At 41.8% G+C, this 25,391-nt stretch overlaps 1 protein-coding gene across 2 annotated transcripts in view; it reads right to left on the bottom strand.

The window, feature by feature from the left end:
- The window catches only part of lost (methenyltetrahydrofolate synthase domain-containing protein lost), a 328,112-nt gene that overhangs the window by 226,155 nt on the left and 76,566 nt on the right, over positions 1-25,391 (bottom strand). For both annotated transcript variants that reach the window (XM_080274442.1, XM_080274441.1), the window contains exon 3: positions 4,601-4,704. In XM_080274442.1, coding sequence (XP_080130568.1) covers positions 4,601-4,704 — 104 coding nt within the window. The remainder of the gene's footprint in view (positions 1-4,600; positions 4,705-25,391) is intronic.

The following is a 25,391-nucleotide window of genomic DNA, read 5'->3' on the forward strand; positions in this document are numbered from 1 at the left end:
GGCGTTTCGTTTTCTTTGGAGTAGGGTATGGGTAAATTACGCTGGATAATTGAGAGTTTACTATATATTACTACCATCCAGCATTGTATATGGTTTCCTGGGTTACAAGACACCATTAGGTTTGTCATCCAGAGTACAGTTGTAAACCCACCTGAAGTTGAAAGAAGAGAAATAAAAAGTGACAGGAAGGATTGAAGATATCGGAATGATAAAGATGAAGGATGAAGTAGGCAGCACTACATAAAGTGAGTGGATGATGGTCACCATCACCTACCACCAGGATTGAAGGGGTTAACCTCATCAGTATGAGAAAGCTTACTTATTTCTTGGCTATTTTCATTCTTCTACCATTAGACAGTGAAGATGATTTCCAAAAGGTGATGAATGAGTGTGACAGCATCTGTCAAAGATGAAAAATATAAATGTGAAATCACTCGCTGTAATGCGGCTCTCAGGTGACTGCTCTTTCCCCTTTTCCTTCCTCCTTTCCTTCCTTCCTCTTCTGTCTTTCTTTTTTTCTTTCCTCTTCCTTCTGTCTACAGGTGACTCGACACTGAGTGACAAATCAAATGGTTTCCTGGTGTACAGGAAACCATTTACTACACAGGGTGGTAACGATATAACCAAACTATGAGGCCTGGTGGTTTAGTAGGTAATTAAGGCACTCCAACCGGATTGAGCCTGTGCAGTTTATTTCAGAGGGGTGGTTGGGGTTTATTGCTCATGTAATGCCACTCAGTGATGTGTGAGGCTGGCCACTATCATCTTAAATGTCAGGGCCAACTTGCCTAACCCCAGGCTCCTAAGCTCCTCATGGGTCAACACATGATTAGATGATGCATGTATGTATTTACCTATTTGTAGTATACAGGAATTGAGCAATGCTCGTGTTGTCCTGTCTCCATATCCACATTTATCAAGTCTACCTTTACACACATGAATGCTTTTCTCATGCACCATCTCTTTGTCTAAGTCGTTCCAAATATTTAAGTACTTACCTAATATACCTAATTGTGATATACACAGAATGTACTATGCTCGTGGGTTTCCGTCGCTGTTTCTCAATAAGTCGAATTTAACTTTAAACTCGTTTAAGTTTCTAGAATGGACGATCTCTTTGTCCAGGCTATTCCATAAGTCTATACTTCTGTAACGAAAGCTATATTTCTTGATATCCTTCAAGCAGCTTGACTTTTTCAATTTCATTCCATGTCCTCTTGTTGCTCTCTTATCCCATACAAACAGATCTTCTTTGTCAATTTTATCTACTCCCACCATGGTCCTGAACACCACAATCATGTCTCCCCTCTTTCTCCTTTCCTCTAACGAAGGCAAATCCAGTTTTTCCAGCCTCTCTCTGTATGACAGGTCTGTCAGACTGGGGACCATCTTGGTTGCTGTTCTTTGTATTCTCTCAATCTTGTTTATATCTTTCTTTTTGTGTGGGGACCACACTACCGTTGCATATTCTAACCTGGGGCGGATCATGGCCACTATCAATTTTTTCATCATTTCCTCATCCATATAATGAAATGCTACTCTTACGTTAGTCAAGAGTTTATAAGTCTCTCCAACTATCTTGTTAATGTGCTTTTCTGGTGACAAACTATCTTGGACCAGCACTCCCAAATCTTTCTCTTCTCTCATTTTTGTGATTAATTCATTACCCAAAAAATAATTCAGTGATGGTCTCCTGGTACTTTTACCCATTTCCAATATTTTACATTTCTTTACATTAAATTTCATTTCCCACGTCCGGCTCCAATTGTGTATCCTATCCAAATCCTCCTGCAGTATTTTACAATCCTCCTCAACCTCTATCTTCCTCAAGATCTTTACATCATCAGCAAACAGACTTGCATAACTGTTCACTCCATCTACCATATCATTTACGTAAATGTATGAAAAAGATTAAATAATGATATGTGAAAGGAAAGATGTCACACAACAAGGTCTGGCAGGCAGTATAGGATAAAGAGAGAAAGCACAGTGAACTGCAGGGTATAGGTGGTGAAATGCTTGAGAGGGAGGAAAGTTTTAAAATTAAATACCTTGGAACTATGTTGTGTAGTGTGGCAAAATGAAGTAAGGTTTGGGGAAGATCACTTCAGTGGGGAACAGTATTGGAGAACCTGGTTAGTACAGTATTGTGAAGGAAAGAACAGAGAACTTAGCCATACAGTACTGTGAAAGGTAAAATAGTTCAGTATGGAAGTTTAAAGGCCCCTGTATGAAACTGCTTTCCTGTCAACACTCTTGTATAAAAATTAAACCAAAGCTGTGACTATGGAGCATTTTAGGATGCTATCTATCTATCTATTGCAAGACGCCATAATCCCGTAAGGGGTGGCCACTTAACTCTGGGTTATTTGTTTTACGGGGAGGGGCACTAACCCTCCACCAACCCACTTGTTGACACGTAGGGAGCACGTATGGTTTGGTTATATGGTTACCACCCAGCATCGTAAATGGTTTCCTGGCTTACAGGAAACCATGTGGCTTGTCACTATATGTGGCTTGTCACTATATGTTTGTGAAGGAAAGGAAGGCAATTAGAAGTAACAGGAAAGATGGGAGAAATAGGAAGAGAGGAGAACTGACACACAAAAAGAATGATAAAGGTGAAAGAAGAAGTAGGCAGCACTACATCAAGTGAGTGGATGATGGTCGCCACCACCTACCACCATGCAAGCTGTAGAAATGAACTTTCTCAGAACAGCTGCAGGCAGGCATAAGTACTGTAACAAGAAAATTTTGAGTATTGTGGAAAGGAATAGAGGACAATAGGAGTTAGATGTGGAATTACTGAACAGCTAAAAGGGAATACAAGGTCTCTTCTGAAAGTAACTGACCTTACGCTCTAAAAAAATAAACAGCTAACCAGTTGAGCTAGGACACTAATCTCCCTCAAAATAGGCCCCTTCTGACTTGGCACACGTAACCCAGAGTTCTTTCCTCCGCCTGAAACATATTTCACAAAGTGTTTTCACTACCTCCTACAGGTGTTTCGTCGCACTGATCATGATCTCCTCTCTCGCCTCATATCGGGAATCCGTCAGAGGAGTTTTTTGCTTGGGAAATAACCAAAATCACACAAAGCCATGTCTGATGAGTAGGGAACTTGCTGGACCTTTGGGATGTGCTTGGCCAAAACTTCCTGAATCAGTTGAGAAAAATGGGCAGGGATGTTGTCATTGTGCAGCTTCCAACTTGCTGCTTTCCAAAGATCTGGTCTCTCCAGCTGAACTGCGTTATAAAGACAACGGATAACATCAAGTCAGTAATGTTTGTTGACGGTCTAACCTTCTGGTGCGCTTTCATGATGCACAACACCAAGGTATTTGAAAAAAAAAATTGTCAATGTGCATTTAACCTTGCTGAGGACCTGCTGCGCTTTTTTTGGCTGAGGCGACCCTGCATGCTTCCACTGGGATTACTGTGCTTAGGTTTCTGGGTTGTATCCACACATCCATGTCTCATCTCCATTGGTAACAGTCTTCAAAAAGTCTGGATTGCAATCTGCAAATTCTAACATGTCCTGAGCAATGCTCATCTGCAGTGCTCGTTGTCCATGTGAAAGGAGCTTTGGAATGAACTAGGCGCCAACTCTCTGCATGCCCAAACCATCCGTTAAAATTTCACGTGCCTATCCATCACTGTTTCGAATTTCATTAGCAATTTCTCTTACAGTCAACTGACAATTTCCCATGACCAAACTGCAAACTTTCTTCACATTTTCAGCACTCTTGCCTGTTGATGGCCTCCCAGGATGTGGATCAGTCATGACTAACATTCAACCATTTTTGAAGTAATTGTACCACTCTTTTATTTGCAGTACCCCCATGACTTAATTTTTGAAAACTTGCTGGATTTTCCTGATACAGTAGTTTCAACTTGGGTATCACCTAGTTTTTGGCAAAATTTGATGCAGTAATGTTGGTCATCGTGATGAGTGCGGGAACGTGACAGGAATTAGATGCACGACCGTGAACACAGGCTGACTGACAGCCACTGACTCACTCACGGCAGCTGGGATCACACAAGCACATGAAGGTCCTGCAAAGCACTACACAAAACCCCACCCCTATCCTCCAATTGGATGGTGAGAAAAAAAAAAATGAGGTCAGATACTTTCTGAACAGACCTTGTATACTGAGATGGTACGCATATACACACAGAATGCACATAGATAGGGTGCCAAAGAGTCTCTGAAACTGATAGTGAGGGTAATGCTGGTAGAGGCAGACCTTTTCTGGCATGAAGGAAGAATGGAGCACTAAACTGGTCAGAGAGATAGATAATGAAGAATGAGAGTGGTTTGTAATGATGAAGTAGCCTGGAGGTGGTTCAGTCAGGCAATCCCTTGTCTGGGCATTCCCAGGAGGAAGAAAGGCGTTTATGAAAGGGGTGGTGTTGGTGATGGTGATCTTTTTCTTTTGCTACCAGAATGCTTCCTTCAGTTAAGCACTGATCTCTCACTGGAGAAAGGACAAAAACTTCAAATGCTAGCACACTACAAATACAGTACAAACACACTGCAAATCCAGTACTGTACTTATAAAAAGCAAAATAAATCTATCAATGTTGCTCTTCTGCTGACCTTAAAGTTGGGAATGCGGTTGACAACTGGACGAGGGAAGTTGGCCAACTCATGCTCTTCGATGTATGACCACACCTTCTCTCGGATGGTGTGTTTTGTCAGTGCTGTAGGAAGTAAATAAACATACTGTACAGTGTACACATATCCTGCTAATCGTTAACTCCCTGAATCTGGTGACATCTATTTGTAGTTTATTCTTGTTGCTTCCATATGATTTTATTCAGTTTTAGTGACTTACTAAACTAGGTGTCTTTGATGTACAATGCCCCCCGTTTTGCTTAAAAAAAAAAAAAAAAAAAAAGGGTCAAACAGTACTGAAGTTACCAGTACCTTGCTGACTGGTGCGCTTACAGGTACCACTTCAGGCAGTTAGGTCCCGGTAGGGTCCTCTTGTGCCAAATCTCTTAGGCTACAGCCACACCGAACGCGACGAGCAGGGAGGCAGCGTTGAGTAATAAGTGGGGAGGTGAATGTCAACGTGATGCGTGTCCAAATAGGAAGCAGCAACCTCGCAGGCGACATATAGTCAGAAGCTGTTCATCGGTGAAGACATGTCGCTGTCCAAGCTTTTCACTCTCATCTTAACCTATGGATTGCGCAATTATCTTTTTTTATCCCACCCCATGGTGTGAAAAAAAAAAAATCTTTTTGTTTCATATAAACTTGAAGATAAACATCGAGAGCATCAACCGGGGGAAAAAAAAAAAACTATTTTTCTGTCTTTGTGTAGTGCCATGCATAAGTTTGTGAAGGGGTGGAGGTGCCTACTGTGGTGGGAATTTTTGTGAGAAATTTTTGAACTCAGCACAGCCTGAGCTGTGACTCGCAACATGGCAGCTTCCCAGCCTGAGCTGTGGCTCGCAATCCATGGGTTAAATGTCAGGACCAATTTTCCCAGCCCCAGGCTCCTACGTGCCTCATGAGGCAACACTGGATTAGATGATGAATGAATGAATAAAATTTCAATGTCTAACTTTTTTTTGCTTTTTATGCGAGGAAGAAGGAACCAAAGGCTGAGCCCGCAAAACAGTTCCTTCTAAGAAAAAACAAAAACAAAACAAATGAAAGCCAAATTCAAGATCCATTCATTTCGAGATGCCTGGACACACTGTGTTTGAAAGACTGGAAGTAAGAAATACAGACAGAGGGAGACAGTTCCAGAGTTGACCTGTTGCATAAATGAAGGACTGGGAATAATGGTTAACTCTAGCATTACAGAGCTGGACAGAAAAGGGACGAAAGTTTGTTACATGACGGGTGCATATGGAGGGGTGCAAGCAGACAGTTCAGAAGAACAGTGACCATTGAAGTCGTGATAGAAAAAAGATAAAGAGGCATCAGTGTGGTGAAGAGACAGAGGTTGAAGGGAGCCATTAAGAGGAGGAGAGTTGATGAGACAAAAAGCCTTTGACTCCACCCTATTCACAAGAGCTGTATGTGGGGAGCCTCCCCACACGAGAGTTGTACTCTAAACAGGGGCGAATAAAACCTGTGTATCTAAGTCAACAACTATGCAGGGGTAAAGAAGGCACGGACTCAGCTTAGCACACCTAACCTCTTGGATGCAGATTTTACAAGAGATGCAATTATGATCTATCCAAGATAACTCCCGAGTGAATGAAACCACAAATGTTCAAGGATGATGCAGGATTCAGCTGGATATTATTAAACATTAGTCAGCACTCCTGTGGAAGATTCTGACGGGTTGATAGTGTAAAAACTGAGTTTTTGATGCATTAAAAACAAGATTAGTTTTACCCCAGTCAGAGATACGAGCCAAGTCAGATATTAGGTGAGCCATAGCCTCATCCCTTGTCTGTTGAAGTAACTGCTAAATGGATGTTGCAGAACCAAATGGAAAGGTGAAGGGTGGAATCATCAGCATACGAGTGGACAGGGTTAGATGTACAGCTTAGAAAATCACTGATGAATAAAAGGAAGAGAGTTGGTGATAGGACAGAACCCTGAAGAACACCAATGTTGATAGATCTAGGAGAAGAATGATGGCCATCCACAACAGCAGCTATAGAACGACAAAAAAGGAAGCTATAGATGAAAGCACAGATAGAAGGATAGAAACCGTAAGATGGCAGTATGGTAATTAAAGATTTATGCCAGACTCGATCGAAAGCCTTAAAGATGTCAAGTGCAATGGCAAAGCTTTTGCCAAAGTCCCAAAAGGAGGATGGCCTGGAGTCTGAAAGGTAAGTGAGAAGATCGCCAGTGGAGTGTCCCTGACGGAACCCATACTGACGATCAGAAAGATGGTTGTGATAGGAAAGATGCTTTTAAATTTTTCTGTTAAGAATAGACTCGAAAACTTTTGACACACAGGATGTTAAAGCAACTGGATGATAGTTAGAGGGTTCAGAATGGTCACCCTTCTTTGGGACTGGTTGAATGAGAGCAAACTTCCAGCAAGAAGGAAAGGTACAAGTTGAAAGATAAAGGCGAGTTTACCTGGGCAGGGTGTATGCACAGAAGTACAGTTCTTGAGAACAACAGGAGGGACTCCATCAGGCCCACATGCCTTGTTAGTATTGAGGCCAATGATGGCAGAAAATACACCAACTGAAGAAATTTTAATGTCAGCCATGAGGAAGTCAGAGGAGGGAAGTGATGGAGGAACAGTACCGGAATCGTCTTAGGTAGAACTGGAGGAGAAAGTTTGAGCGAAGAGATCTGCTTTATCAGTAGAAGAAATAGCTACAGAGTCATCACAGTAGAAAAGAGGAGGGAAGGATGATGAGGTAAAGTTGTTAGAAAGGTTTTTGGCAAGGTGCCAGAAGGAGCGGGAAGAATTCGAGTTGGAGAGTTGAGACCATTTAGTACAGATGAAATTATTTTTAGCACTGCGACGAACAGAGTTAGCACGATTCCTGGCAGAAACATAAAAAAGATGCGGGTCAGGGGTGGGTCAGGTACCTTTTATAGGCCCTCTCCTTGGTGCGGACAGCATTAGAACAAGCATGATTAAACCAAGGCTTTCTCGCATTAGTCAAAGGATATGAGAAAGGAATGTATGATTCCATGCCCGAGACAATAACCTCTGTAATGCACAAGGCACACTCAAATGGCTCCCGGCCATGGAAGCAATGATCATTCCAGTGAAAATCAAAGAAGTACTGTACTGCCTGAGGGCCTTCAAATCCGCAACTCCAAAGTGCCACATATGACGTTTCTTTGGAGGGTCCACAGGCTGTACTGGAGCGATAGGATAGGTTAAGGTAATAAGGTTATGATCAGCGGAGCCCAACGGAGAGAAAAGATTAACAGTGTAGGCAGAAGGATTAGTTGTGGGGAAGAGGTCAAGTATGTTGAAGCTCTCTCCAAGGCAGTCAGGGATACGGTTAGGATGCTGTACAAGCTGCTCTAGGTCATTAAGGATAGTAAAGATGTAGGCTTGTTCACCAAGTGGATCAGTGAATGGAAAGGAGAGCCGAGGTGGTGGTGAACACTGAAATCTCCTAGAATGGAGATTTCAGAGAAAGGAGAAATGGATAGAATGTGTTCCATCGTAGAAGTAAGATAGTCGAAGAATTTTTGATAGTAGAATTAGGAGATAAGTAAACAGCGCAGAAACATTTAGTCAGAGAATGACAGGAGAGCCGAAGCCAGAGAGTAGAGAATTCAGAAGAATCAAGTTCAGGAACATGAGAGCAAGATGGGTCGTTGCGTACAAATAAACAACAGCCACCTCTGGTTTTGAAATGAGTATAGAGAAAGTAGGAGGATACAGAAAAGGGTTTGCTGTCAGCTGCCACAGACAGCGGAATCTCAATTAAGAAGAGAAGGTGAGGTGCAGAGGAGGAGAGGTGGTGTTCAACAGTAAGAAAGTTAGAGGAAAGGCCACGAATGTTGCAGAAATGAAGAAGTGAGTCAGACAGTGGTTCCAGGCACAATGAGTCATCACCGTGAGAGGGGTGGATGGTGCGGGCATTTATGGTCCCCCCCCCCCTGAACTCAGAGGAATGGTTGTAGTGAGCCATTTTTCTTTTCTTTAATTTTGAAAAGGTAGTGTAGTGTGTGCTGTGCACGCAGATTGATGCTGACAGTTAAAGAAACTTGTATTGGAGAGCATGCTGGCCTACTCTCTGTGATACTGAAACACCGAAAAAGTTCAGCAAAGGGGGATGGTTAGGATCTTGTCCCAAGGGCTGATGAAATGGGAGCTCCAGCTCTCCCTGTCATCAGCTTTCCATACACCTTGGGAGTACTGCCCTGCTCGACTGGTGCTACAGTCTACTCCTCATACTGACATATATGCCTTCATCTGATGATACATAAAAGATTAATTATCATGTGATTTATTTTCCTTGATTTTCCATGTGTACTATTTCACGATACCAGTTCCTACTGATTGCCTCTAATGAAATATCCGTAGTACAGTTCACTATCTATTGAATTATACTTCACAGATCTAGATACTGATTTATCAAGTTTTCGATGTTCATTACATATACATAAACACATACATATAGTGTGTATATATACAGTAATCCCGCATATTTCGCGGTAGTTACGTTCTTGTAACCCCAGCGAAAAGTCAATTCCGCGAATACTCTATTAACAATTGAATCTTACACTTGTGTCCACCATGCTGCCCATCACACAGTCCATGTCCATACTGATTGCGAGACAATTCGCCGTCAGACAATTCCCCGTCAAAACATGGACGATTCCCCTTCAGAACAATTCGCACCCTGGACAATTCCCCGACATTCTATAAATATACTAATCGATACTTTCATCAATATACTTATTATTAATTAATCAATACTTTAATAACTATATTTCAGGGGGATCCAGCAAAGTCTATGTTCAGTAGTGTAGGTTCTGGATATTATTTATTAGTTGCACCTTTAGTCAATAATTAACTTGTTTCTTCCTCGCTGTAGTCGCCTTTGAATTATATTCTAGCGTTCCCCATAGCTATCTTCATTAATGAAGGAGAATTGTTTTGTGTTTGTTGTGACTGCGAATTGTCCCGAAACCTCCATACTCATCCCGAAATACCTTCTTACAAGATTAAAAGCACATACTCCATTATGAAGGAAAAACGTAAACACCGTACTGTAATACACAATTATCTACACATTTATTCACAAAACAGTACAAAATAAAAAGATGCATTAACTGGTGATAGCAAACACTCGCACGGTCGTTTCTTAGCTTGTCCAGTAACACAATTTTCTCTGCTAAGGTCATAACTTTTCTTGATCGTTTTGTCACTTTGGAGTTCTTACTAATTGTATTATTAGCCTTTGGTGAGGCTGGCTTACGTCCTGGGGCCATGTGGAAAGCAAGTGGGAGGCAAGAGGTTCATATCATAGTGTGGTTACATGCACACCAGCCACTTAAGGCAGTCAGGCGTGGACTGAGGAATGCGGGGCAGAGAGCAGTGTTGCCATATCCAAACAACGAAATTATGCTAGGGCAATGAAAAAATTATGCTAGATTGAGCAAATTTGTTCCAAGTAAAAAATGAATTATGCTAACTTGAAGCTAAATGATAAAATTCTATACATATTCGTGCAACATATTAATTATGTATTGTTTACTATGAAAATATTAAAATGAACCTACATACAGTAAGAGGATAAATATCGAGTCAATTTGAGGAGTAGACTGTAGCACCAGTCGAGCAGGGCAGTACTCCCGAGGTGGATGGAAAGCTGATGACAGGGAGTGCTGGAGCTCCCGTTTCATCAGCCCTCAGGACTAGTTCCTGACCATCCCCCTTTGCTGAACTTTTTCAGTGTCTCAGTTACACAGAGAGTAGGCCAGCATGCTCTCCAGTACAAATTTCTCTAACTATCTTCACCAAACTACATGCACAGTACACACTACACTTCCTTTTCAAAAATCAATAAAAATGGCGTCTATTAATCTGCCTCGGAGTCCCCAGGGGGGGACCATAAATGCCCCCGCCATCTGCCCCTCTCCCGGTGACGACTCGAGGTGCCTGGAACCACTGTCTGACTCTCTCTTCTTCTTCATTTCTGCAACATTCGGGCCTTTCATCTAACTTTCGCTCTGTTGAGCACCACCTCTCCTCCTCTAAACCTCACCTTCTTTTTCTGACGGAGACTCAGCTGTCTGAGGCAAACCGACAGCAAACCCACCCCTTTTCTGTATCCTCCTACTTTCTATACTCATTTCAAAGCCAAAGGTGGCTGTTGTGTATACATACGCAACGACTTATCTTGCTCTCGTGTTCCTGAACTTGATTCTTCTGAATTCTCCACACTCTGGATACGGCTTACCTGTCATACTCTGACTAAATATATCTGTGCTGATTACTTATCCACTAATACTACAGACTATCAAAAAATCTGTGTCTATATTACTTCTACGATGGAACACATTCTGTCCATTTCTACTTTCTATGATATGTCCATTCTTGGAGATTTAATTGTTCAACAACACCTTTGTATCTCATCTGCTTTCACTGTTCCACCAGTTGTTCATGCATACATCTTTTCTATCCTTAATGACCTAGAGCAGCTTTGTACAGCACCCTACCCGTTATCCCTGACCGCCTTGGAGAGCTCCAACATACTTGACCTCTTCCTCACAACTAATCCTTCTGCTTACTCTGTTAATCTTTTCTCTCCGTTGGCTCCTCCGATCACAACCTTATTACCTTAACCTGTCCTATCACTCCACGGCCTGTGGACCCTCCAGGGAAACGTCGTCTGTGCACTTTGGAGCCGCGAACTGGGAGGCCCTCAGGCAGTACTTCTTTGATTTTCCCTGGAATGATTATTGCTTCCATGGCCGGGAGCCATCTGAGTGTGCCTCGCGCATTACGGAGGTTATTCTCTCGGGCATGGAAGCATACATTCCTTTCTCATATCCTCTGACTAACGCAAGAAAGCCTTGGTTTAATCACGCTTGTTCTAATGCTGTCTGCAACAAGGAGAGGGCCTACAAAAGGTACCGGAGCCAACCCACACCTGAATCACATCATCTTTACGTTTCTGCCCGGAATCGTGCTAAGTCTGTTCTTCGCTCTACTAAAAATAATTTCATCCATACTAAATGCTCTCAACTCTCCAACTCGAATTCTTCCCGCTCCTTCTGGCACCTTGCCAAAAATCTTTCTAACAACTTTACCTCATCATCCTTCCCTCCTCTTTTCTACTCTGATGGTTCTGTAGCTATTTCTTCTACTGATAAAGCAGATCTCTTCGCACAGACTTTCTCCTCCAATTCCACCTTAGACGATTCCAGTGTTGTTCCTCCATCAATTCCTCTGACTTCCTCATGGCTGACATTAAAATTTCTTCAGTTGATGTATTTTCTGCCATCACTGGCCTCAGTACTAACAAGGCATATGGGCCTGATGGGGTCCCTCCTGTTGTTCTCAAGAACTGTGCTTCTGTGCTTACACCCTGCCTAGGCAAACTCTTTCGCCTTTGTCTGTCAACTTGTACCTTTCCTTCTTGCTGGAAGTTTGCTCTCATTCAGCCAGTCCCAAAGAAGGGTGACCACTCCCAACCCTCCAACTATCGTCCAATTGCTTTAACGTCCTGTATTTCAAAAGTTTTATAAAAAATTCTAAATAGAAAAATTTTAAGTCATCTTTACTATCACAACCTTCTTTCCGATCGTCAGTATGGGTTCCGTCAGGGACGCCTCCACTGGCGATCTTCTCACCTACCTTTCAGACTCCTGGTCATCCTCCTTTCGGGACTTTGCGAAAGCTTTGCCATTGCACTTGACATCTCAAAGGCTTTCGATCGAGTCTGGCATAAATCTTTAATTTCCAAACTGCCCTCCTACGGTTTCTATCCTTCTAACTGTGCCTTCATCGCTAGCTTCCTTTCTGGTCGTTCTATAGCCGCTGTTGTAGACGGCCATCGTTCTTCTCCTAGATCTATCAACAGTGGTGTTCCTCAGGGCTCTGTCCTATCACCAACTCTCTTCCTTTTATTCATCAATGATCTTCTAAGCTGTACATCTAACCCTATCCACTCATACGCTGATGACTCCACCCTTCACCTTTCCATTCGGTTCCCGCAACGCCCATCTCAACAGTTACTTCAAGAAACGAGGGATGAGGCTATGGCACACCTAATGTCTGACTTGGCTCATATCGCTGACTGGGGTAAAAATAATATGGTTGTCTTTAATGCATCTAAGACTCAGTTCTTACACCTATCAACCCGACAAAATCTTCCACAGGTATACCCATTAATGTTTAATAATATTCAGCTTAATCCTGCATCATCCTTGAACATGCTTGGGGTTTCATTTACTCGGGACTTATCTTGGAAAGATCATATTACATCTCTTGTAAAATCTGCTTCTAAGAGATTGGGTGTGCTAACCGACTCCGCTCTTTTCTTTACCCCTGCACAATTGTTGACTCTATACAGAGGTTTTATCCGCCCCTGTGTGGAGTACAACTCTCATGTGTGGGGAGGCTCCCCACATACAGCTCTTCTCAATAGGGTGGAGTCAAAGGCTTTTTCGCCTCATTAACTCTCCTCCTCTTACTGACTCCCTTCAACCTCTGTCTCTTCGCCGCACTGTTGCATCTTTATCTCTTTTCTATCGCTACTTTAATGGTCACTGCTCCTCTGAACTGTCTGCTTGCATTCCTCCACCTCTACGACGGGCGCGTAGCACCCGTCTGGCAGCAAACTCTCATCCCTTTTCTGTCCAACTCTCTAATGCAAGAGTTAACCGTTACTCCCAGTCTTTCATTTATGCAACAGGTCAACTCTGGAACTGTCTCCCTCTGTCTGTATTTCCTGCTGCCTATGATCTCCAGTCTTTCAAACGCAGTGTGTCCAGGCATCTCAAAATGATCGGATCTTGAATTTGGCTCTCTATTGTATTTTGTTTTTCTCTTGGAGGGAACTGTTACTGCGGGCCATGGCCTTTGGTTCCTTCTTCCTCGCATTAAAAAAAAAAAAAAAAAAAAAAAAAAAAAAAAAAATCTGCCCATACTGCTTTTTCCCACGAAACTTACGTTTTTCTGATGGATTTTGATGTGATTCATTCGATTTTGAGCATCATTTCCGTCGGAAATAACCAGATTTTGAGATATGAACCCCCCCCATCCCCCTGAAATAATGGGGGATCTTTGGGGAATCAGGGGTTATAGGGAGGGGGGGAAACACAGAATATGGTCATTTCCGACTGAAATGAAGCTGAAAATCGAATGAATCATACCAAAATCCATCGGAAAAACCTAGGTTTCATGGGTAAAGTACAAAGCTCAAACTTATCCTAACCTAACCGAACCAAACCGAACCTAACCTAAAACCTAACCTAACCTAATCCAACCTAACCTAACCTAATCCAACCCAACCAAGCCCAAACTGAAAGTAACCAACTATTCAAACATCGTCTTACCTTATTCGTCTCTCTCTCTCTCTCTCTCTCTGATTTGTAGCTTTTATAAAATTATTCCAAAAATATTCCATTCCATTCTAAATTATGCTAGAATGATTCTAAACCTTCTAATATGCTAAAAAATATTCCAGACTCGAAAATTTGATCAAAATTATGCTAAAAGAATAAAATTATGCTAGATATGGTAACACTGGCAGAGGGGCCACGGGAAAGGGACAGAGGGTGGCGTGAGTTTACCGCGCTACAATTGGAAGCTGCGGGAATTTCAAATTTTTTGTTTTCTGTATATTCAAGGATATTTTTGTTGAACTTATTAATGCTAAGAAAATCCGCGAGAGGGCAAAACCGTAGACAAAAAATCCGCAAAAAATGCGGGATTACTGTATATATATATACTTATGGTATGTGTTTTATTAGTTTTAAGCCTATGGTGTAAGAAAGGGAACAGAGCACTAATTACTAGTATGAATTCTAGATATTAATGGTCTTTGCTAGGTTTTATAACAACAGTGGAACAAACGTTACTTAAGCAATCATGTGACAAAAATGCTCGATTATAATTTACCATCTGCATGCAGTTGTTCACAAATATCTTCCCAGTGTTTCTTCAACATTCCAGTATTTTTGTGGAGTGGATCAGTTGAATCCCTGCTCTCCCATGGTACACTGCTCCAATAAGTTGTTCAGTAGACATAATTACCAGAACCCAACCGCCCCAAAATGCAGTACCAGCACGACTGAATGATGATGCAAATGCCTGGGGAGTGGGGGCGTTGCTAGGCTGTGTGCGACATTTTGAAACATGTTGCATTGCATGGCAACGAGCGTGGACGGTCAGCAGAGTGACAAACCTCCCCACTCATTCAATGTGACCCACATAGTATTTAGCGAGTTTTACCGTGTCACCTCATTCCTCCCCACTCAAGTTTCCCCGTTCGTCGCATTTGGTGTGGCTCTACTCTTACTGACACAACATCACTTTGTGGGCTTCATGTCTAAAACTGCTGTTTTATGATCAAATCTGACCACCCTCGTGATCCAATATTTATCCAGTTAAGCTTCAAAACATCTTCCCCAAATTTAGAATACCAGTTGTATGGTACAAATAGTGGCATTTTGGAAGACACCTAACATATAACAAGGATTTCCATTTCAGCCTTCATCATCCCCTTCAGTATGAGACCTTTTCTAAGCTGAATAAATCATCTGGAGGAAATGAGAAAATTGTAAAAGGTGTCATTGAGTTTGAGAGAATAATGAGTGAATGAACATACTGTATTATATATGTACAGGCATACCCTAGTTTAACAATGCAACTAGGTAAGTAAAAACCCATTGTTAGGCAAGGTATCATATATCGGGGTAGATTTAACATGTAGCTAAAGAATAGGGATGCATTTCTGAGCCTTGGGATTCCCTCCCCAACCAAGTCCTAAACCCAACCAAATGAGTCCAAAAACAAGTTTCTAGCTAACCTAAACCCCCAAATAGCTTTAAAACAAGCTAAACTAAGCCTAAAAGCAGTTCACAACTCACATAAACCCAAAAATAATATCTGAAAATCATAAAATCAAACTTAGTAAACTGTACCCCCAAAATGGCAATGTTCACTGCACCTATGGCAAAAATACAGTAATCTAAGTCTAAAAACAGTTTATAAATAAACCTAAACACAAAATTCAACTCTAAAACATCATCAAAACTGGAGAGAGAGAGAGAGAGAGAGAGAGAGAAACATCATTATACTGGGGTTTGGCCATCATTCGGCGGGGTAGGGAGGTATTTCTATCCCCCTCACTATGTCGGGGTAACGCATCTAGGGGTATTGTATCTCAGGGTCTGCTTGTACAATACCTGTCATCAGTTCAAACAACAAACAAATATACTATACTATCATGACATGTGCCCTAATTATATTCAGTTAAATGCACATAAATGCTATTTTATCAGAAGTTAAAGAGTCAAGCCCATCCTATTTTCATATATGCATAACCAAAGAAAACCACCAACTGCATGAACTAAGCAGATTTTTCAGTTTTTCTAGCACTGTCTACAGTATAGTATTATTTTAGCTGGCTTTGAAGTGACCCCTCAGACTTACGGGATAAATTAATAACAGTGGCAGCAACTAGCCTCATACATCCCCTTGCGAAGGGCACACCCAGAGGTGAAGGTACCACAGATCAAGACAATCAAAAGTAGGTAACTAGCCTAAACTCCTGGTGAAATTATACACACAACACATGACATGACCTTCATCTCAACTTGGATCTTACACTACAGGTCCACTAGATGATTTATCTATCTATCTATTGCCAGATGCCATAATCCCGTAAGGGGTGGCCATTTGACCTTGAGTTATTTGTTTTACAGGAAGCAGCACTAACCCTCCACCAACCCACTTGTTGACATATAAGGAGCACATATGGTTTGGTTATATGGTTAACACCCAGCACTGTAAATGGTTTCTTGGCTTAAAGGAAACCATTTGGCTTGTCACTCAATGTAAAGAAACCTGTAAAGGAAAGAAACGCAATTAAGAAGTGATAGGAAAGATGGGAGAAATAGGAAGAGAGGAGGGCAGGCACAGAAAAAGAATGATAAGGGCTAAGGAAGAAGGCAGCACTATATCGAGTGAGTGGATGATGGTCGCCACCACCTACCACTAGATGATTTATAACAATATTTTATAAACAAACCATGTGTAATAAGACATCTGGACATTAAATTTCTGGAGAGGTATAGCAAAAATGTACATAATGGGCAATTCTGTTCTCTCACATACATCTATACTACCATATGCTGATTCCTGTTCATCCCATCCGTTCATCATCATCTCTGACACTTGCTCCCTCCTGGGAACCCCAAGCAAGAAAGGGCCATGACAGAAACATCTCCAAGACACTTTATCCTCACATACCTCTCTCACTCTCTCAAACACTCCTCCTCCTCTTCTCTCATCAATATATTGCTTCACTCTCTTCCTTCACATCACATAAGGTTTGCCTCTACCAACATTACCCTCGAACTCACTTTCACAAACTTTCTTTGGGACCCTATCAATGTGAATTTTTTAAAACTGTATATCCATATCATGTCAATGTATTTCCTTTCATCCATTCAGTAATTTTTCATCTCACTCCTTTAGTTCTTTCATTCATTACATACCACTCATATTTTTCACTATTACAGTAAGACCTCACTATAACGGACTAATTGGGGTCCAAACCATTCCAAAAAATGCAAAATTCCGATAAAAGCAACATCCAGACTTCCCCTTGCTGAACCAGACTTTTTTCGATATATCAGACATTAGTCCGGATCGCATGAACAGTTTTTAAACTGTTTTGACTAATATTCCAGTACTGTACTGTGTTATAACTTTACTACATTAATCAAATGATATAATATATATACTAATACTGCACTGTACACTGATAGACATGTCTTTTATTTACCTCACTGTGGTAAACATAGCTGAAGTGGTCAGGCAGTCCGGACTGATTTTGGCTTTACCGGACTTTTTCCGATATATAGGAATTTAGTCCAGTACCTCCTTGAGTCCAGTAAAAGCGAATTCCAGTCTATTGAAGTCAGTTATATTGAGGTTTTACTGTACTATCACAGTCCATCCCCCTTATGCCTTCAGTTGCTCTGAGAAATGTCATTCCTACGTCTTGCAACCTGGAAGTTCTCTGCCATTTACTGTCCAAATTTCACATCCATGCAGGATTATCGGTAATCATACAATTTATGCATGGCTCTCTTAACCTCCATAATAACCATCCTAACTTTGATCATAATCACACCTAATTTTTCACTGATCTGACTTTGCTGGCTTTGGTTACTAATGGGTGGGCAAATGATCACAAAATATATTAGTTTAAGGTGCTGCCAGGATGAATTTTAAAGGTTCGTTATCAAATCATCTGATAATACACATTAACCCCTAAACTGCGAGCTTGTTTTGCTTTGACTTGCGTGTCCCGCGGGCATATTCGCTCTCCGACAGACTCGCTAAAAATATTTGCCAAAAATTAGTTATTAGTCCTAGAATATTAAAATTACATATGCATATGGCACATACCTTCAGCTTTCAACTGGGATGTTTGTTGAGCCTTCGTCAAGTACCGTAGGATTTGTGGAGACCTCTGAAGTTGGGTAACAAAGTCTCCACTTAACACTTCCCGACAACCCGTAATATGATTACCACAGCCTGATATTATCACTAGAAACACTATTCTATGATTCTCAAATAGTTTGGAATCCATACTCCAAAAAAAGAAAAACACTGTGAAAGCAACGAAAATTACGAGCACGTATAACCTTCCCACTTCCGATCGTTCGCCGCTGGTGTTCTGTCATTTATTATTCATAAAAACACTCACAGTTTATATTTCTATTACTATATAACACTTATATATATCTACAGTCTTTATCCATAAGTTTCCTTCAGTAACAGTAGTTTATTGTCACTGTAGGCATTCAATTTCTCTTTCAGTAAAATACGTAGCATTCACTTTCTCGTTCTGTATACTAGCGGTGAGAGTGAATCTGTCACTTTCACCTTCACTTTCATAACTTATAGTATTCATACATGCTAGAGTGAAGCTTTCACTTTCATTACTCCTAGTATATATACTCGTATTCTTATATTACTACTCATTTACATTTCTATTTACATTCTCTATTTTATTTACATTATTTACATTTCTATTTTATATACACTGTGTTAGGCACTGTCACTTGCAGTAACTTATGAAACTATTTTCCACTGTTTACTTATATTTACATTCACTGCTATCACTTGCTGTTTACACATTAATTACATTTCCACTTGCACTGTTTTACTCACCAGAAAGATTGTACTCACTCTCTATCACTTTCATTGACAAATTAGCCAGTTCACATTCCACACCACTCACTTATCCCTTTACCTCTTTCCACATGAGGTTTAGTAGGGGGTAGAGGTCACAGGGCCCTATGCATGGGGCTAAAAAGGGGCGGAATTTGACAGACGCGTATCCGACATGCTTTCACCTTGAAAGACGACAGTAAACTGAATACAGTGTGTGGTGGCCTGCCTAGGGGAAGTGCAGTGCTGCCAATCTCAGCCTGGTGACAGCTGCTAATATATACGCTATGAAATGATTGGCAGGAAATCTATACAATACATTATAAATTAGGTAGTTCCAGGTGAATGTAAATATCACTTTGGCTTCTCCTTTCCCTCCTTATATATATTTTTATTACGAGAATAGATTATACGGCATATTTCAAGGGGAAATAAACAGCGAAAATTAGCGAACGAGTGCACGTGAGGTGTTGTCAGGTGATAATTAGCCAATTCCAGGTGTATGGCACTATCACTTACCTTATTTCTTTTTGGTATATATTATTTGGTATAAGAATAGGGCACAGGGCTTATTTCAATGGATGAAATCAGTGGAAAATTCCAGGGAAGATTTACTTAGCATAGCACGGCCGGGCAGGCAAGAGGAGAGGGTAATGGAGGGGAGGTAGGGAGGGGAGTCAAGAACAGGGAGAAATGGCTAAATTGTCAACAAGGGATGGGAGTACAGATGAGATTAGGAGTGCTGACTAGTGTTGGACATTGGCAGTACTAATAGATGATACAAGCCACCACTTGAAAGCCCGGGCGAATTCAAAATAACACAGAATCATAAAAGTGACGCCTCGCGGTATGATCCCTTGCTCCCAACCGTCACGAAAGTGACACTCCGCAGTTAAGGGGTTAAATAAGTAGATTCCAATGTCTGGTGATGTGTGGGGCATTACAATTTGTTTTCAGGCAATGTCAGAGTTAAATTACAGCTGTGAGGACCCTTTTAGATGGGTTTTCATTGTTCACAGATTTCAGCTAATTGCAGGTGTCTCTCTTTAATAAAAATCAATCAATCAATAGACATCAAGCTTCCTCTTAACCATTTTCTCATAATGAGACTGGCCATAGTACAGTCATGAGCAAAAAGTTCCTTTACCCCCCCTGGCTAGAGGAAATTTGAAGACAAGGCTGAAGAAAGGCCGGGAAAACAAACAGTGGCCAGTTCAGTAGTCGAAGAATGCGTCTCGAAACAGGTTCTCATGCCAGAACCAAAAGACATCTCTCACCTGTATGAACAGTTATGACGAACCTTAACCACATATCCATTTACCATTCCTTATTTTGTAGGAAAGCTATAACAGTATATGGAGTGAAGCCCTCTCACATGACTTCAGAGATGGACTCCCTTAGGAGATGTTGTATGCTGATGATTTGGTGTTGACTGCAGAGAACAAAAGGGTGGCGGACGAAAGATTTAGCAAGAGAAGAGATGGTACGGGACACAAAGGCCTAAGTGTAAATGCAAATAAAATAAAGGTAATGGTATCTAGGGTTAGTGGTGGTACTGTCAAAGAAGAGGGAGAGTGGGCATGTGCGGTCTGCCACACGAGCGTGGAAAGTAATTCCATCTTGTGCTCTGCTTGTGACAAGTGGGTGCATAAGAGATGTAGTGGTGTTTGAGGCAGACTGTGAGATAGTGATGATTACATGTGTGCGGTGTGTCATGGAGAGCATGTGGAGACTGTCAGGCATGAGAGGGCTCATTTTGGTGTTTCTTAAGTGCGTGGAAGAGTTTTGTTACTTAGGAGACATGTTATATGCTGGAGGTGGGGCTGGATTAAACTCTGTGACTAGAATGAGGAGTGGTCAGAAGTTCACGGACCTGTTGCCTCTCCTGATATTGAGAGGGCTCTCCCTCTGTGCTAAAGGATCTTTGTATGAAGCAAGTGTTAGGAGAGTAATGTATGATAGTGGGATGTGGCAGTAAAGAAAATGGATATTCATAAGTTCGAACATACAGAAATGACAATGATTAGGTGGATGTGCTGTGTGTCCTTGAATGTGAGGCCTAGGATGGCTGGGTTTATGATGGAGGAATTAAGAAGAAGGACAGGACAGACGAGTACTGGTGTTGTAATGACAGGCGTAGATTGAGATGGTCTGGGCATGTGGAGAGGATGGGGGATGAATAAAGCGAGAAGTGTGTACGTTGTGTGGGGCTGCGAGAGGAATGGCGAAAAAGACATGGGACGAGGTCATAGAGTATGACCTCAGAGACAAGGTGCTGAATCAGGGGGATACCAGAGATTGAGTAGCATGGAGACCCACCATTAGGTGACCAAGGCTGATGCATACAAACATGTTGGTGCCTTTATAAACAAAACAAAATAAAACAAAAAACAAAATGAGGATATAAGTGTGGTACTGAATGCTAGGAAAGTAAAATACAGTATTAATATGGTACAGTCATACCCTGGTATGCAATGGGTGAGTATGCAATCGATTAATAAAACAATCAATGAAAACCTATACCCAGGCTTGGGTTAATCATACTGCAAATCACTTACACAAATTATTTTTGATGGCCGAGAACGATAACCCCATGCAGATATGTGCCACCTGCACAAGCTGAGTCATAAGTCTGAATGACTGCCCAGTGTTTACATGTGCATCAAAACATCACCATTACTGTAAAATAACAGTGCCAGAACATGACAAAGTGTGCAATGTGCAATATTAACTGGAGAGATAACTTTTTTTTTTTTTATGCGAGGAAGAAGGAACCATAGGCAACGAGCCCACAAAACTGTTCCTTCCAATAGAAAAGCAAATATAGAGCCAAATTCAAGATCCATTCATTTTGAGATGCCTGGACACACTGCGTTTGAAAGACTGGAGATCATAGGAAGCAGGAAATACAGACAGAGGGAGACAGTTCCAGAGTTGACCTATTGCATAAATGAAGGACTGAGAGTAACGGTTAATCTTCCATTAGAGAGTTGGACAGAAAAGGGATGAGAGTTTGCTGCTAGATGGGTGCTACGTGCCTGTCGTAGAGGGGGAGGAATGCATGCAGACAGTTCAGAGGAAGAGTGACCATTGAAGTACCGATAGAAAAGGGATAAAGATGCAACAGTGCGGCGAAGAGACAGAGGTTGAAGGGAGTCAGTAAGAGGGAGAGAGAAAATGAGACAAAAAGCCTTTGACTCCACCCTACTGAGAAGAGCTGTGTGTGGGGAGAAAGTAGGAGGATACAGAAAAGGGTCTGCTGTCAGATGCCTCAGACAGCTAAGTCTCAGTTAGAAAAAAAGGTGAGGTTTAGAGAAGGAGAGGTGGTGCTCAACAGAGCGAAAGTTAAATGAAAGGCTGCGAATGTTGCAGAAATGAAGAAGAAGAGAGTCAGACAGTGGTTCCAGGCATCTTGAGTCGTCACCAGGAGAGGTGCAGAAGGTGGGGGCATTTATGGTCCCTCCCCCCTGGGGACTCCAAGGCTACGTTATTCGATGCCATTTTTTAAAATTTTGAAGAGGAAGTGTGGTGTGTATTGTGCATGTAGTTTGGTCTTGACAGTTAGAGAAACTTGTATTGGAGAGCATGCTGGCCTACTCTCTGTGTTACTGAGACACTGAAAAAGTTCAGTTTGTGTGTGAACAACTCACAATTGTGACCTGGAAAATAAATTGCTCTCCTCCAGTCTCAAGGGAGGGACCCTTGGTGACAACTCAAACTGGCCATGGACATACAGCAAACCCTTGCCATAACAAACCCTGATATAGCGGATTTCAGATTTAATGAACGCCATGGAGCCCACTGAACAATCCACTGGCTATACCAAACAATGTTCATTAAATGGGGCACAGCACGTGACCTTTTCGACCATCGTTGGGCCCACCGAACAGTTTTTCAACTACGACATACAATGTCCATTAAATGGGGAGCATCAATTGCCTCTTCAGAACCACTCCCCAAATGCGGGGTGACTCAGAACATGGTTACCAAGACTGGCAGCAGTTTCTCCCACTCACTTGGGCCAGGTTGGAAAGCAGTGGGTGGGAACAGGTGTTGGGTTATTTTGGGGTTAATTCCAGTAGGTCTGGACAGGACTGGAGTCTGTGTACACTGTACTGCATGTGACTGGCATCAATCTTGTTGTGTCTTTCGATGCGCTCAGATAACTGCATGCATGTCACATGTCTCTTGACACAGTGCGCCAAATGTTTCCCACTGTGATTGTGAAAAAATAGCTTCTAGTAAGGAATTTCTCAGCACCTCCTCTTCTGAAAAAGCAAAGCATGCTTCAGCATTTCAGGTGCCAAGGCCCCAACCCCTAGCACCTCAGGACTCTCTACACCAGATGTGACACCAGGGCCATCAGAAGCCATCTGTGCTGACAGTGACAATGAATGACAATTAACTCAGTGTACAGCCTTTAAGAGGAGTGGCAGTGCAAGCAGTGTACAGCCATCTATACAGGCACAGTGTACAAAATATGTGCTTCCTACCCCTTTTACTCCAACCTGGCCTGAAATCGCCATTTCCCCATTGTGACTGTTGAGTTGTAATAACAGACTATAGTAATACTGTACTAGTCATGAAGAAGTGCTATGACAATTATGTGAAATAAGCTCCAAAAGGGGAAAATTGTGAACCAAGTTAGTATAAAATGGATATAGTTTACATTTTTAGTACAGTACTAGAATACAAAATAAGCTCCAAAATGCAAAATTATGAACCTAGTTAGTATAAAATGAGTATAGTCTACATTTTTAGTACATACTGTACTAGAATATGCTATTGTACTCATTCATTTTCAAACATGTGCTTGAAATCCCATCTCATGGGGGCGGGGGGGACCCTTGGATATAACTATCGTCCATAATGAACTTGGCCTTCCCCTAACTAGTCTATTACAGTGTGGGTCCACTGTACTTCAGGTGGGTAGCAGAAATGTTTTTTGAGATTTTAGGTTACATGGCCTTTAACCACCTCCCTATCCCCACTGAACCCATGTTAAATTGACTTCAGCGTGTGTTTCTTAGTATGCAATCTGTTTCCTATGACATAACCCCTTGCTTCCCTGGGCATGACTGTACCCACAATATGTTACTTGGTTTAGGGATATGGGATTTTTTGGTACAGGGGTGCACCCACTACCTACTCACTTGAAAAAATGTTACATGCTGGTGACTACACACTGAGTGACAAATCAAAACATACCCTGTAACCCAAAGACATGCTGGGTGGTAACCATACATCTAAATTAGCAAGTTCAAGCTTTTCAAACAGATGTGTCTGATAGGGCAGTCATCCAAGAGATGGTTGAGGTTCACTGCTCACATAACGCAACTCCGGGGAGAGACCAATAGGTCCCCTCACATAACCATAACAGGACAAAACAGCCAAGTCTCAAGCACTCTACAATACTGATGAGGAAATAAAACAGTGAATGATCAATGGATGAAGTATTTTAACTTTCTACTATTAACAACTGTGATCTAAACAGTATATTCCTGTTAGTTAAGTACCATACAATGGGGTATTATCATACTGGTGGGGTAATATTGGCAACTTGATTTTTTTTAATTCAGCAAAAACAAAGGAATACCTTCTACATGTTTTTTTCCAAATAATGACAAGTATTCCTTATAATGAGCAGCTAAGCTTGAAACCAATTATTAGTTCATTATGTTGCAGACTGTTGATTGATGAAAGAAATATAAGAGACATTCCAAAGACAGAAAATTGTACTGGGAAATGATTTTGTGTGGCACACAAACAGCCCACCTGGATCAAACCTGCATACCTTCTGCATACTATGGATTCTATAAGGCACCTTTTGCCCATACACAGTTAGCTGACATCTGGTAATCATTATCACCATCATCATCATCATCCGCACCTCCTTTCCCACCTTTGTGCAGCATGAGAAGCAGCAACGTCCAGACAGCCCAAGTTTGCCATTTCCAATGGGCCTTGCTTCCATTCACTCATCACTCAAGCCCTCGGAATCCTGGCTCTATCTGATCCGCCAAAAACTTTCACCACGTTCTGTAGCTTCATATAAACGTATTCGATAGTCAATCCAAATGCTGTCACACTAAAAAGGGGTGCCAAATCCCTTATCATGCAGTTCTTCTCACATCATTAATTGAGCCGGCACAATCTCTTGTCAGTCCCCTACTCTCACCAACTTCCATACCTCTCCCCCACACATTCATCCACCACATCCCTCCACCTTCTTTTTGGCCTACCTCACCTCCTCCCTCCTTCAAATTCACTCAGATATACCTTTTCACCACACTATTGTTATCCATTCTCTCCACATGACCATACAATCTCCATACACTCACTTCGATTCTGGTGTCCAAAGACTTCCTCGCTCCACATCTTTCTCGAATCGCATTATTTCGTATCCTATCTACTCCGTGCTCTACATACTGTATATTCCTCAGCAGTCCCATCTCCACTGCTCTTAACCCTCTCGTGCACGATAAGTTTCAGTAAGTTTTCTGGCTCACGATTTTATTTGACGAAGCCGCCCGGCATGGGAGCGCGTGCGTGGCAAATTTGGGCGAA

This window comes from Coenobita brevimanus, chromosome 57 (genome assembly GCF_032717465.1).
Source record: "Coenobita brevimanus isolate Jiangsu-jjx chromosome 57, ASM3271746v2, whole genome shotgun sequence".
Lineage (NCBI taxonomy): Eukaryota > Metazoa > Arthropoda > Malacostraca > Decapoda > Coenobitidae > Coenobita > Coenobita brevimanus.